The sequence below is a fragment of the Ambystoma mexicanum genome, chromosome 7p, assembly GCF_040938575.1.
Source record: "Ambystoma mexicanum isolate Mex_15411 chromosome 7p, UKY_AmexF1_1, whole genome shotgun sequence".
Taxonomy (NCBI): Eukaryota; Metazoa; Chordata; class Amphibia; order Caudata; family Ambystomatidae; genus Ambystoma; species Ambystoma mexicanum.
The window spans coordinates 474,880,026-474,895,113 of NC_090939.1; the positions used below are offsets into that span (position 1 = coordinate 474,880,026).

At 46.9% G+C, this 15,088-nt stretch overlaps 1 protein-coding gene across 5 annotated transcripts in view; it reads right to left on the minus strand.

The window, feature by feature from the left end:
- The window catches only part of KDM6A (lysine demethylase 6A), a 1,954,130-nt gene that overhangs the window by 1,055,612 nt on the left and 883,430 nt on the right, over positions 1–15,088 (minus strand). For all 5 annotated transcript variants that reach the window (XM_069636498.1, XM_069636499.1, XM_069636495.1 and 2 more), the window contains exon 11: positions 6,069–6,167. In XM_069636498.1, coding sequence (XP_069492599.1) covers positions 6,069–6,167 — 99 coding nt within the window. The remainder of the gene's footprint in view (positions 1–6,068; positions 6,168–15,088) is intronic.

Genomic DNA, 15,088 nt, shown 5'->3' on the forward strand with positions numbered 1-15,088 from the left:
GCAGAGGCCTCTTGACTCTGGCTAAATCTGTTACAACTGCCTTCTTTAGATTGTTTCTCCTCAAGAAATGTGTTGGTGCACCTATAAAACTCTTATAACCACGTTTCCTTCCCCTTTACATATTGCTGAAGTGCCATTTTGCTTGGTTTTCACCAAAGTACTGTTGATACTAAAGTGCTGCCGTGCTTAACTTGTTCACAATCCAATTGGGAAGTGTTGCTGGTGTGTTGTAGGAGTTTAAACCTGTATAACTTGTTCTTTTCCTCCCTCTGAAGAAATTGTTAGAGTGCCATTTGTGCTTAGTTTACACTGTGCCATTTTGCTCAGTTTTCACTCTTGCTCAAACTTGTCTAAAATTTAAATAGGGAGTTGTGTATACTTTTCTTGACTGTTTTAACTTACTTTAATAATAGTGATTTGTGTGTGAACATCAGAGTATGTAAAATAAATATACATATTCTTTTTGATACAAAGCTTTGGTCAGTGTTTCCTTGTTCTATAGTATGGTAGTCCTGATGTGTAAACCCTGAATACTGCTCATTTCCCTCTTGAAATAGGTCTGACTGCTCAGCCACAGCTACCAACTAAATCTTTGTGGTACGGACTGATACCAAAGGGGATTTATTGCATATACCTGTGGTCTTAATCTTCTGTAGTGCTCCCTAAGGGAAATGCATAGGATTCTGCCTAACAGTCCTCCTGAGGGCAGCCCGGTAGGGCACCTGAGCCCCTCAGACTGGGAGCCAGTAGCCTGAAAGGCCTCGGGTCTGTCCCTGGATCGCCCCAAGATCCCCCGTGCCCCTCGGAACCTGAATGCGATCCGTGTGAACCTCAGGGAAGGAGTCTGTGCTGTGGAGCCGTGCTGAACAGAGGGCCTACCTTGTCACAACGAGAGGTCCTGGAGACAAAGTACTTAAGGTGGGGCACAGGAGAAGTGTGGAAGATCTCCCTCCACTGCGACAAACTATTCAAGGCCGTGTGACTGAGCGCGCTGCAGGCCGCACACGAGTCCCCAACAGTGGATGGACCCCAAACACTCCAAAGGGCATTGAGGTCCGAGGCCGGGAACAAGTGGTCACAAGAGGCACATCTCGTGAATCCTCCGGCGGCCGACATGTGCCGGGGAGGTGAGGCACTAAAGGGAAGTGAAAAAAGAACTGAAAAAGAATTGGGGAGCAAACGAAAAGTTAAAAAGTCTCTGCACTGACTGCCACAACCAACACCGTTCGTGCGGAAAAAGGGACCGAGGTGAGGGCAGGGCCTCGGTGGGGCGTTGTTAGGGAGAATTCTCAGAAATGTGCTAATTCACCTCTACCTTCGAGACCCCCAGCACTTTTGCTTGATTCTAGGGCTTTTAAATTTATTTTCAACCTGGAGAGAGGGAGACCTTTTTCCCACTCATGTATTATACTGTGATTTAAACTGTTTCTTTTTGGTTATGGAGTCTGACAAACTCCATAGGCATCACCTATTTCCATTGTGACACAACACCTTCAGTGCAGTGACACTGAAAAGTCTTTCAGATTTCCCAAAGGTTTAAATACCTTTTCTTAGATAAACTATTGTTCCCAAGAGCAGTAAAGTGAAATTGACTGTACTTACATTTGTAACTTTCTAGACCCCAGCACCCACTATCTTGCAATAGGGTGCTGGAGGGGTTACTTAGTATCTCCTTTGTCTAGTTTCTCATGTAACATTTTTATGTTACCCTTTCTACAATTAATGGCTGGTGTCAGAGGTTTAACTACCATTGGGAGCTTTTACCGCGGGCTGCGTTCGCAGCTGCAGTAAAGCACCCATGGGTGCCCATTTTGTAAATTGGCCCGGTCGTCTTTTTTTGCCATTTCTTGTTGGAAAGGTTCTTCTTGACATTTATTCTGCGTTCCAAACCAGATTTGGTCCCTTTGTTTTGCCTTTGGCGGGATTCATGAGTAAAGCCCACCTCTGGCTCCTGTATGTCTGGCAGGGGCAGGAAGTGAGGGAGCTTCCCGAAACTCCCTGTGCCTAATCCCCTTAGTTACAGGAATGTACCCAAAGGTGATTGGACAGGTGGCTGTCCAGCAAGGACAGCCACACTTCTGTGTGATTGACAGCTAGGCTGGAATTAATGGGAGAAACCGGCATAAAAAGTCAAGGCTTTTTAGCTTTAAAGGCAGAGTCGACCACTGGACGAAGGAATCCGAAGAACTTGGAAGAGACGCCTGCTGCAACTCCTGGACGGTTGGATTGCCCGGTGAAGCCCTGCTGCTGTGCTGAAGCTCCGAATTCGCCTTGACTAGAGAAGCCCTGCAAGGACGACTTCTCCCCTCGAGTTGGTCGGACCAATCAACTGCAAGGTGAACTCGTTTGGACCTCTCAAAGTTGGCTGTACTTACACTGCTGCTGGAACAGAAGTGCCAGGCAGAAGAACACCAAATCGAGTGGATCGCTTTTAAGTCAGATCCGAGCGCCAGGAAGATCCTCCGGACTTCCTTGAAGCAGGACTGACCAACCCGGAACCACCTCAAGAGAGCGCTGGACCCCAGAAGCAAGGAACGTTGAAGTGGTATACGAGAACTGAGGTTTTGCTATTTGCTGTCAGACGCGAGGAGCTGAAACGCCAAAGTGCCACTGAATTGAAGTTTGCCCTTTGCTGCCCCCCGACCGTCCCGTTGCACGAATCCCTAAAATTCCTCCCTCTTGTCCCCACGACTGTGGCACAGGAACAAAAGGACCTGCAGAGCCACAGAGGAAAAGAAGCCAGCTGGAACCATTTCTTCTAACCAAAGGGACTATACAGTCTAAGAGAACCTACTGCTTTACTTGTAACCTTACTTGTTCTCAGTTGAGACTTGATTTGGTTGCTCCTGTAGAGTTGCTTGCATCTTTTACCCCCCCACAATTATCCCAGCGTGTGGCCCTACTTTGATTCTACTTTGTCTACAAAGACTTCTAAAAACATTGTGCAAGACTTTCAGTTCAGTCAAGAGCTTCAGCTCACCTAGACTTTTGCCCAATTGACATTGGCTGGCCTGGCTCCCTGAATGACTCTTCTCTCCTAGGATTGTGTGTTAACTACCTTCCAGGAAACAGTTTACTTACTTTGCATTTGGGGGGGGGGGTGGAGACAAGAGGGGTACAAATGTACTTACCTGCCTAAGAATGTGTGTGGTCCCTTGTCCTATTCTAAAACCTCCGACACCCATCTCAGTATTGATCTAAATGTACCAGTGATATATTAATGTCCACAGTGTCCTAGCTATTTAAGTGCCCGAGGGTGTAGGAAGTGTCTGTGTGCCATCCCAAAAGGGTAAGTGCTGATTTAGAGAAACTAAGTGTGTATTTTGGAGTGTATTTGTATTTTACTATTATATTGTCTCTTCTGAAGAAGGCTTATTCAAACTGTTAAATAATTGTTTAATCAAGAAACCTTGAGTGCGTTTATATGGATACTTGTCACTGTGAAACTCTGTGTAACCACCCTACTGCTCACATTGATCCCTCTTGAGATAAGCCTGGCTACTCAGCCACACTACCAACCTGTGAGTACAGACTTATATCGAAAGGTTGGGTTCCTATTGCCAGGAGGTCAAGGTTGTAGTGCATCCAAAGGGTACTGCACCAAATCTTGCCTAACATGCGTTCACACATGCTATACTAAATTTAAAGGGGAAGCTCAGTTTTTTGCTGCCAAAGGTTCTGGTACCGTCCCTATGTTGGGGAGCACCCACAAGGATGGAGCAAAGGTACTCAGATCAATTCAGAAATGACTGCCAGGGTTTCTGAATCTGCTGGGCCCACTTACATCCAGTATTGATTTCGTTGGAGCTGCCCAAGGGTTGAAGAAGCAGAGAATTTTCGGTGCCAGGATTAGGTTTGGCTATGCAGTAGTTCCGTACTCTCGAAGATGGTTCCTGTGAGCTGGATGACCTTGGCACGACAAGTTAAAGATCACAACGATTCTGATAACCTCAGGGAACCCTACTGGCACGATTAAGGCAGGCTGCAGTGACAATTACCATGCTCAAGTGGGGGAAAGACAAAGAAGCTGGAACTGCAAGGCCCCTCTTCATTCTGGAAAGCAGCAGATGGAGGAGGCGGCGGGCGTGTCCTACCTAAAGCGGAGAGCCTATGGAATTCCAAGTCTGGGGCAGTGACTAGATGGCCTAGGGACAGTCAGCTTTGAACGGCAGGATCCTCGACTAAGGATTAAAGACTGGCTGTTCCTACTCGTCCAGAGGTCAAAGCTCAGATAAGGGTTTTCATCAGATCAGCACAGAGGAGCAGGTCGCTGCAGGGTGCTCCTCTTTCGTAAGGGTATTGCCCAAAACGACAATCTCAATAATGGCCGCAGGAGGTGTCATTTTATTATAAATTCAAGCTTGGGTGAACCCCAAGCAGAACAATGGTAAGGATATGCACCATTCAATCTGGCAAGGGCTGTCCTATCCAGAACACCCTCCCTTCCTTCACATCCTCCCAGCAAAAGACACTTTTGCCAAGGCGGGTACTGGGGATGGGCATTCCCAAAACCCACATCCGGCCACAAACAAAATACTGCTGCTTTGACTGGGCAAGCCAAGGCTTAAAAGAGAAATAAGAAGGCTAAAGGACAAGCTGGCCAAAAGGACAGAGGAAACACATGCGTCACTAGCATTTTAAACTATATGGTACTCAAAATGGCATTAAGCCGTACAATGCAGAAGTCCTGGGGAGAAAATTAAAACCATGGTAGAATAACAAAAACTGCTGGTGGCAGCCAATATTAATCTGGTAACAGAAAAGTTATTTTAATTAAAAAAAAGAAAAGGTATACAACATATCTCTGCCACACCTCATTCTAAGGTGCACTGTAGGGCAATGTGTGCGGTGTAAAAACCAAGGAATTTTGTGTTCTGGATAGGCTTTGCATGCACTGAAAGCCATAGGGACTTATCGGTTGCCCTAAAATAGAAGCAAGGTTCAAAAGTCAGATAAGTAGACAAGAGCAAAAGGTTGGAGGGAAAGCAGCAAAAATAAACTCTTGCTTAACACACTGGAAGAAATAAGCCCAAGATTCCAGAACGTGTGTGTGCACATAAATGTCTGTCCATGTGTGTGTCCATGTGTGTGTCCATGTGTGTGTCCATGTGTGTGTACGTATGTGTGTGTGTACAATGGTGGGATGGGTGGGTGGGTGTGTTGTCCCCTGAAGTTCCCTACCAGACAATACAGGTGCAGGGGAATGGTCCCTTGAAGGTCCCTACCAGATGACACAGGGGAATTTGAGGCCAAAGCTGTTCCTTTCGAGGCTTTGGAGAAAAAGGCCAACATTAGATTCTTAAATTCCTCCCAAAACAGGTTTAGAAGTAAATAGTCTTAAGGTGTTGTAGGAGTAAGACGAATGGTACTAATCGCTGCAGGCGTGTGCCTTTCTTCACCTTATTTCTCCTACCCTATCTTTCGTTCGTTTTGTCTGCTCATCTATCTCCATCTATGTAGAATTTAGGAGGGATGAGGCCAGCAATTTTGAATCGGTATGAAAGCACAACTGTGGCAGGTCGCACCCTGAGGACAATGGGGTTCACTGAGGGGCAGGACTGTGTTGCTTCACATCACAGTATACCCAGAGAGAAAACACACAAAAATTGTGGTCGGGACATTTTGGAGTTGCTGCCTGATGGCACAAAGCCCAACATCTTGGGACTAGGCAAAATGGCACAGTAACACATTAAAGATTGTTTCCGAGTAGATGGTGTGCTGAGCACACACACAAAAAGAGTTGAGGTAACAGGAGAATAGTGTGCGCCAAAATTCAGTGGTAACTTGTTCCAAGTCAAGAAAACAACAGGTTGGAGATAGCATTCGAGTTACACTATGCCACCTGGTAACATTGTCCATGAATAGCTGGTGCTGGAGGATATCTGGCTAGACTAGGAATCTGTGGGAGGATGCAATCCATTAGCAACAGTGGTAATTATAACTTTAGCAACACTATTAAAAAACACATAGAAAATGTTTTTTTAATGTTTTTGCATGAGAAATCTTTATACATGAGAGCTGGAAAGACTTACTACCTCACAAATTACATATTCCGTAAAAACACTTACCCTATTGAACACCATGTGTCTGCACTTGCCTCCGATTTATCAATCGACTGCCTATAGGAAATGAATGCATCCTGGACTTTTCCAATACTGGAATAGCACCTATAATGGAAAAAGTAACTGGCTTAGAACAATGTACATTCGAAATACATAAGCCCCATTTCATAGGAGCCATTGGCAGATCAGACAATGATTTGATTTTTTACATTTGTAACGTGCATACATTAAATTGGGTCTAAGCAGAACTGCATCTAGGCGCAGATGTTAATAAAATCAGTAGTTTGCATAAATGTGCTATCATAAGCTTATTAAGGCTCGGGCCTCGAGACAAATGTCCATTAGGACTGAAATCCCATGAGGAGTGAAGTTGAAAATAAACTATAGTACACAAAGTGTGGAAGACTGGTGCAGGAATTTGTAGCGTATGTTCTATTCAGCAGAGTACAATCATGCACCTAAGAAGTGAAACAAAGGAAAGACACTCCACTGTATTCTGGTGTCAAAACAATTTATTTCAAGCTTTCTTTCTCAGTTTCCCTGTGAATCCTCCTCTCTGTTCAAAATGTGATGAGTAAAAAATAAGGGGCATCTTACACACACACACAAACACACATTAAAGACATGTCCCCATAGTATACTACTAAAGAAATGGACTTGTGTACACAAAGCTGTGCATTAAAGTATTATCAGCAATAAAAGGAAAGTACTTTAAAATCAGAATGACTTAAAAAAAAAAAAAGTAAACTGACTCCAGCATGTAGCACAATATTAAAAGTGGGTACACCTTTTAGATAATTTACCAAAGCTTAGAATTGTCAGAAATTATAAGTTAATCACTGTAGTGACTAACTAGTCCCTAGTCCCCTTTCCTCCATACTGCATGGCCGTCCCTTCAAAAGTGACGGGAGACGGAACCTTTTTCATCAGAAAAACCTTCTTCCCCTTTAAATTTAGAGGCGCACGGGGGTGCGGCCCCAGGAGCATGCGCTGCCCTGACTCCGCTCTCCGGCGCCACACATCGAAAATAGAATTAACATTGCCTAATGACACCAGTATTATTAAGGGGGAGGATGGTGGGACGTATGGAGGAAAGGAGTTAGTCACTAAAGTGAGTAATTACTCTTGCGTCCCGTCCCCTTTCCTCCAGACTGCATAGGCGATTACAACTGAATTTAGCCCCAGGGTGGAGAGAAGACCCTCCTTCAGCAAATAGGTTCCTGAGAACCGCCTGTACGAAAGACGCATCGATCTAGAGCTGGCATCTAAAGAGTAATGCTTACAGAAAGCAGAGGGGGTGGCCCAAGTGGCCATCCTGCTTATGACTTGCCAAGGGACATGGCGCTGGAATGCGATGGCCGTTGCCTTGGCCCTGACTGCATAGGCATGCATGTTGGTCAGTAGCGGCTTGTGCTGGCCCTCGTACGCTTCTTTGATGGCCAAGACCATCCAGCGGGATATGGAGGCTTTGGAGGCCCGATAGCCTGGTCTTGAGCCTCCGAAACTGACAAACAGGGCTTCCGATCTGTTGAAGCCCTTGGATCTGTCCAAGTAGAAGTTGAGGGCACGCCTGATATTCAGGCAGTGCAGCACTCTCTGTGCCTCATCCTTCAGATCGTCAAAGAACATAGGAAGGACTATTTCCTCGTTCAAGTGTAAAGCAGACGGCACCTTGGGCAGAAATGCTGGGTGTGCCCACAGGACTACTTTGTCCCTGTGAAAGATAGTATTTGTTTCTGAGGCAACCAGTGCCTGGATTTCACTGACCCTACAAGCCCAGGTGAGGCCGACTAGTAAGGCTGTCTTGATGGTGACCAGCCTGATATCCACAGATGCCATTGGCTCAAACGGTTTGTGCGCGAGTGCGCCCAAGACTATATTAAGGTCCTACACGGGCTGCAGCCTCTTGATGGGCGGGTAGAGCCTTGAGAGCCCTGTCAAATGTTTCTTGAAGATAGGAATGGAGAAGAGCCCCTCCTCGATGGCTGCGAGGTATGTACGGCAGATGTCCATCTGCACACCCGAGTGGGCGTGGTGCGCCGAGAAGGAGAGTACGTCGTCCAAAGTACATGCCAGGCGGAAGATTTCCTTGAAGTCTGCCCAGTGGCAGAACCTGGTCCATTTACTTTTATACTGGGCCCTGGTAGCCTTGCTCCTTGCGCCCTGTATGATTTACAGATTAGCCTGGGAGAGGTTGAGGTGCTGCAGCGTTGCCTGCTCAGGAACCACGTCATGAGGGCTAGTTTCTGAGGTGCCGGGTGGATGACCCTGCCCCCCTGCTGCGCCAGAAGATGTGCTGGACCAGTCGGGAGGTGAATCTGAGGCATCTCCGATAGGCTGAGCAGTTCCGAAAACCATGGCCTGGCTGGCCACCATGGAACCATTAGAATGATGTTGAGCTGACGAGACTCTTTGATCTTGCAAATCACTCTGTGAATCAGTGGAGTGGGTGGGAAGGAGTAAGCCAAGTTGAAACACATCGTCCAGGGAGTCAGGGCACTGTCCCCGCCAGGAGGCAAACTGGGGGCATTTCTTGTTGTGCCAGGTGGCAAAGAGATCCACCCGAGGATGATCCCCACCTGTTGAAGATCTCCTGAATAACGAGGTTGTTTAGCTTCCACTCGTAATTGTCTGCTCCCAACCTGCTGAGTATCTGCCTCAAGGTTGGCTTCCCCCGGGAGGTGGACTGCCGTGAGGTAGATGTCATTTTCTAGGGCCCATTCCCACATGCTGCTTGCCAGTCTGTACAGAGGAGGGGATCTGGTGCCTTCCCTCTTGTTGACGTAGTACATGCTGGTCGAGTTGTCTGTCTGGATGAGGACATCCTTGCCCATGAGAACCAATTGATGTGGTATTCCTGCTCCTGTCGAGTCCAGGGTGGCTCCCCAGCCCTCGAGCGAGGAGTCTGGTGAGGGTGGGCTGCAGAGGAGGCGGCCGAAAGGGCTTCCCGTCCGTAGGTTGCAGTCCCTGGACCACCATGTTAGGTCCGGGTGGAGAGATGGAGGAACGTTGATCATCTCGGATTGAAAGCCCCGCTCTTGGTTCCAAGAATCCGCAAAGTGCAGCTGGATCCTCCTCAATCTCGTGTGAGGGACGGCTAATAGGACTGCCGCCAAGTATCCCAGGAGATGCTGGTACCACCACGCCGAGATCACCTCACTGCTGAGGAAGTGGGTGGTAGCCCTCTTGATGGCAGAGATCTTGTCCACCGATGGAAATAACTTCTCGGAGCACGTGTCCCAAATGAGGCCCAAGAATGTCAGTCTGCGTGTTCTGCAGCTGCGAATTCCTGAGATTGACCGAGAAGCCCAGATCGTGCAGTGTGTTCATCAGGGCATGGGAAGAGTGGTGAACCGCTTCCGGACATGTAGCCCTGACGAGCCAGTCACTTCAGCCAGAAGCCCCTCTGCTCAACCTCGGGCTGGGGGTAGGCCCAGGTACTCTGCCAGGCTTGCAAGACGTTCGTGGAAGGCCGTGGCTGAGGATGGTATGTCAGGATCATCCTCCTCATCTATATCCTGTGGATCAGGAGGATACTGCGGAGGTGGAGGAGTAGCTAGAGCCAGAGGCTGGGGTACGGGGTCTGCGGCCGGAGGCTGAGGAGGCTGGTCCGCAACCGCCTGAGGAATCAGCTGGGGAGCTAGCCAAAGGAAGCAGCTGCGCCGGGGCCAGGAGTGCCGGTGGAGGAGCTTGTGGTGCCAGTAGCATCGTAGGGAGGACCTCCCTGATGGCGTCCTTGAGGATAACCTCCATCCGAGGTGACTTCATGAGCCCGTATGGACGCAGTGGGAAACTGCCCTGTGCATAAGGATAGGCTGTAGGCCACGTACCTGGTTGAGGCCAGTCCCACCTTGACACTCGTTCATCACCGAACTCCTGGAATGGCATTGGATGGGTGCTTCTGTCTGGCACAGTGGCCATCTCGTCGAGCTGCCTGCCACCTGCCTGCGACGTGTTGCTCGGCTCGCTGGGCCCAGCCACCTCCAAGACTCTTGCGTGTGGATCACAAGGCCTACCATGCTCCTCGGGCCTAGACCCGGTAGGTGTGAAACCCTCGACCCGGGGGTCGGTAGAGCTGCGTTTAGGCATCCCCTTGGACGTACTGCCGGTATTACGGCATAGCCCCTCTGCCATACTGCCGGTACAAGGGCGGCACCCCTCGGATGACAATCCGGTACAAGAACCTTCCGGTCCCTCAACACGGTCACCGGCATGATCCAAGGATCCCTCAGCCCCAAGGCTGGTAGCTGCAGCAGACTCAGTGCCTGTGCTGGTACAAGGACCTGAGCGGTTCCTTCCACGCGGGCGAGTCCTTGGGAAGGAGTCTCCCTTGCGGGGTGCGATGGTAAATAGCAGCCCTACCTTGGGCCTGGCTCAGTGTTTCACAAAGTTCTTGAGGTCCTCTGGAAGCTACTTCTGGTAGAGGTCCCTCCACCTTGCTAGTCTGTTCTTCAGCGATTTTGATGACAGCGTGTTGCATTCGGTAGAAGCTTGCCAACCATGGTCTGGCCCAAGGCAACATAGGCAGAGGGCGTGGGGTTCTGAAGTTGGGAAGAGCCCGTTGCAGGATGGACACCTTCTGAACCCTGAGGAAGTCGACATGCACCGGAGAGAATCGGGACGCCTGAGGACCGAGTACTTGAATGATAAGAAAGACAAAAGAGAAGTAGTATCCGTGCATGGAATTACATGGCCGAAGCCAATCCCAGGAGTGCTGGTGAAGTCGGCCCGTTCCCGTCGACGCGGAAAAGGGGACTGGGGTGTGCCGCCGGAGGGCGGTCCCAGGGCAGCGCATGCTCCCAGGGCCGCACCAATGCGTGCCTCTAAATTTAAAGGGGAAGAAAGTTTTTTTTCTGGTGAAAATAGTTCTGTCTCCCATCCCTTGGAAGGGACACCCTTGCAGTATGGAGGAAGGGGACGGGACGTAAGAGTAAGTCTGTCTATAGATTCATGTATAAAGTCAACAAGCAACTCCTAATTAAACGTAAAAGCTAAGTCAAGGAACCAGGGGCTTAGGGGAGCTGCAGAGTAGGGGATGTTTGGCCAAGTGAAAATAAAGACCACCACCACAGGTGATCCAGAGTTTGATGACCAGAAGCCTGTCAAAGTTGATTGAAGAGGTGACCCACAAGGTCAGGAGCAGAAACTGTTTCAGTGACTGGGAAGAAAGTCTGCAGATGAAGTGCCACACCCTGAAGAAGGGAACCAGCAACAGTCTTAAAATCCAAAAGCAGTGGGCAATTCTGTAGAAAGCTGAAGAACATTTATAAGGAACAAGGGTGCATAGGTGAACTGGAACATCAGGTTTTCTAGAGGCCGCACTTCAAGATCTAAGTACAAAGACTGCATACGCTGCCATCTTGGAAGAAAAGGATGGAACCAACAATGCAGACGTGGTTAGAGGACTTTTAGGAGGTGACATGTTGGTGGACTGAAGAAAATCAGAAGCATACAAGATTAACACTAACCCTTTGGGACATGTCTGTGGATTCTTTTGTCAGGACACACAAAGGCTCCCCCCAAAAGAGGCCAGCTATAGGCATCTTGCCTGGAGAATCTTGGGATGGAACAATACAGAAAACCAGCAGCAACACCTCCAGGTTCTAGCAGAGATGTAAACGCTCCCACTTCTGTTCTGGTGATGTACATGTCCCTGGAGATTTTAGAAGAGTACTCAGAGCTACAAAAGACTAGAATTAGACTGTTCCAGTCTGATCGTAGGATGGGAGAGCCTGAAACAAGAGCCCTCAGTTTGAACAGAGACAGAGCTTCAGGAACACAAGTCAGAAAAAGATGTCCCACAGAGAATCTGCCACAACATGTTCTTATTTCAGTTACCCAGTCTTAGTTCCAAGTAGCATCTCCTGAATAGGTTGGGGGCTCCACAAACAAATTTGGGGATGCCCCCAATCTTCCACCGACGATCTGTGCACCATTCAAGGTTTTGACAAATTTCCAATAGAATAGGTGTCTAACAAAAAACAGTGTCTAAAGTCAAAAAGGGGGAGATAATGATGGAAAAGAAACAGTCAAAGATTAAAATGATCTCAAATAAGAAAATGCACAAACGTACCCAAGTCATTGGTGCATCTGCCAATGTGGTCTCGATTCAGTGGTAGGCATTTCCAAAAAACAAACTGATATGGAATGGAGGTGGAAAACGGGGGAAAAATAAGTAAGGAAGAAAAATGACTGAAGGTATTCAATTACCTTGTGTGGAAAAATATCAAATTGCTCAAAAAAGGGCTAAATAATGCAGAATCTTTACCTGCCACCATTAAATCCTTGGATCCGAGCAGGGCACTGGTCATATTTCAATGGATAATATAAAGGTTGTGTAAACCTTGTTAAAATACAAGAAAATCCATAGTACAGTTTGTTTTTTGGAATTGCCTACCACTGAATCAGGACTCAACTGGCAGGTCTACCAGTGACTCGGGTACATTTGCACATTTTCTTATTTGAGGTATGTCATTTTAACCTTTTTGACTGTTTTTATTTCATCATTAACATCCCTTTCTTGATTTCAGACATTGTTTCATCATTGCTAGATACCTATTTTTTCCTACACAAATGGTTTTGTAGGTATGTTTTCTATATGTCCTATGTTGAGGGCTTGAGAAGAACAATCAGTACTGTTTGACAGGATATACTTTCAGGTATTTCTGAATCTCATTACGGTAGTGTTACGAGCCAGTTGACTTTCTCTCATATGGGAGAAAGAGGGCTTGTAATAAAGTACAGCTTACACACTCATGGAAGTTCCATACAGTTAAACACACACAGCGGAAAGTTGATCATCAAGAAATATGTACACTTACACTACAGGGTGGTGACGCTGCAATAAAGAAAAAAGAAACTGACCCAATTTTGGGTTGCTCCCTTCCCCTGCAACCTTTCTACATGTGCCCATAAGGCGGTCAATCATTTAAATATTCACAAGTCATATATATTTTAAATCGCAATTTGTTTCAACAAGGAGTTTTGCAGTAGGCAATCATTAAAAGCAGTGATTTATTCATCAAACATGATTAATACGAGGAGAAACACATTATACAAAAAAATGGTGTCGGATATATTTGGCCGACGCGTTTCGAGGAGTCCTTCTTCAGAAAGGGCCTAATTGGACAGTTATAATGAGAAAGAAGGAAAAAGCAAAACAAATAAATGTATATTACAACCGGGTTCAAACAAAATCAGATACAGCTAAGAGAGAGAGGTTGAGCCTTGGTTAAAGAACACGAATATGCAAAATGTACAAACATTGTGGGCAAAGTGTTATAATCCGCCCAGTTGACAGTACTGGCCATGATAAGGTAACGTAACTAATGGCAAGAATAAAATAAATAGATGAATAAATGGAGTAAATCAAGAGAACCTATTGATTCAACCAAGGGGTATGGAGTCTCTAAGTAGTGAGAAACCCTACAGAACAATCTATGGGTATGAAACAAGTATCTATAGAGGATGTGACAAGGGTGACTCCTGACACCTAGAGGTATCCAGGTACAAGTCGTAATGGTGTTCGTAATGCCTAAGTGAGGGTGCAATCAATTTAGTATGGTATGTGGAATGTGTGAATCACCGATTAAAAACAGGCGTTTCATGGACTATCCAGGTAGTGATATCAAATCGTCTAGACAGAGCTCCTCGATCTGGAACCGAGAAAATGCGTTTCAGTCCTAGAGGACAGTAAAGTTATGTTATGTTATTATAGTCATGTGCATGGGATAACTATTGCATGTGTCACGGAGGAGTGGGGGGGGGGGGGCGCCCAAAAAGAACTCACCGTTATTCAAACATCACTTGTGTGGGGAGTCGGAGATAACTAGTGGAAGGTGTCACCATACATGAGGATGCTGTAGATGTGCCGTGATCTATAGCAAGATAGAGGTATGTAAACAAATCTCAATAGTTTTGTCAAGCCCCAGGAGTATAATCATCCCTCTAAGGGACCCATATGAAGATACCTTATATTACTGTTGAGTTCCCATGGGGGTCACTACTTCAATGTGCCACGCATTCTAACAGCGGTGCTGTGAGCAAATCTGTCAGCACACGGGTGCTTGTTTCAAGGAATAATAATGAACAGTAAAGCAAAGAATAATGTGTTAAGAGTACGCCATCAAAAAGGCTCAAAGTATACCAGCTTCATGTGAAATTACCTCGTCAAAATAATGCAGTGAGTGGAAGTAGCTAATACGAAGGGCACAAAAACAGTGCGAAACCAGCACAAGCAATCCTGGCAGGAAACACTATGCCGGCCAGTATCTGATAGAAGAGATACACCATAATGGTGTCAACTTATCCGGTGAAGAAAAGAGTGATGTGATGAATGTACGTCATCAGACAGGCTGTAAGTATAACCAATCCATGTTGAGTTACCTCGTCAAAATAGTATGATGAATGGTGGTAGCTTATCCGGTATTCGCTATCACAGTGTAGAAACGACACGTGCAGTCCTAGCAGGATACATGTACCCGATATGAAGGCTGGTATCTGATCAAAGAAATTGAACGTATTAAACTAAATATCTGATTGTCGTTATAAGGAAGAAGTAATGTGGGAAAAGATCCAAACAATGGAATAAAGAAGTGACTGTACCACATGATGGTACATCCCATGGGTGCAGTGGTTGCCTTGGAGACACGAATACGTGTCTAGTGAGAGCGCCGGGCGGCTGCCGGAATCTGTGCAGTCTGTCAATTAAACCGTGGAGGGAATACTACGTTAGTCTGATCAAGGTGAATGGGCGAGTATATGCTCATGTTTAAGGACAGCAGAACCGGAACACCAAATACCTCGTCGGTCCGTAAGGAGTTGGTCCGAGCAGCTTACAGTGTACCATCGGTGTGCAGAGTCCCAACGCGATCGTCGCCTTGGAGACGGTAGAAGCGGGGAATGCGCAGCGTAATACTTGTAAAGTCTTTTCTATCAATGAAAACTGAGGAAAGACCTCACTACGGTGGAAACCGAGGTCGTCCATCTTTGAATGGCTCAAAGTATGTCGGAAGCCTCAAGTTCAA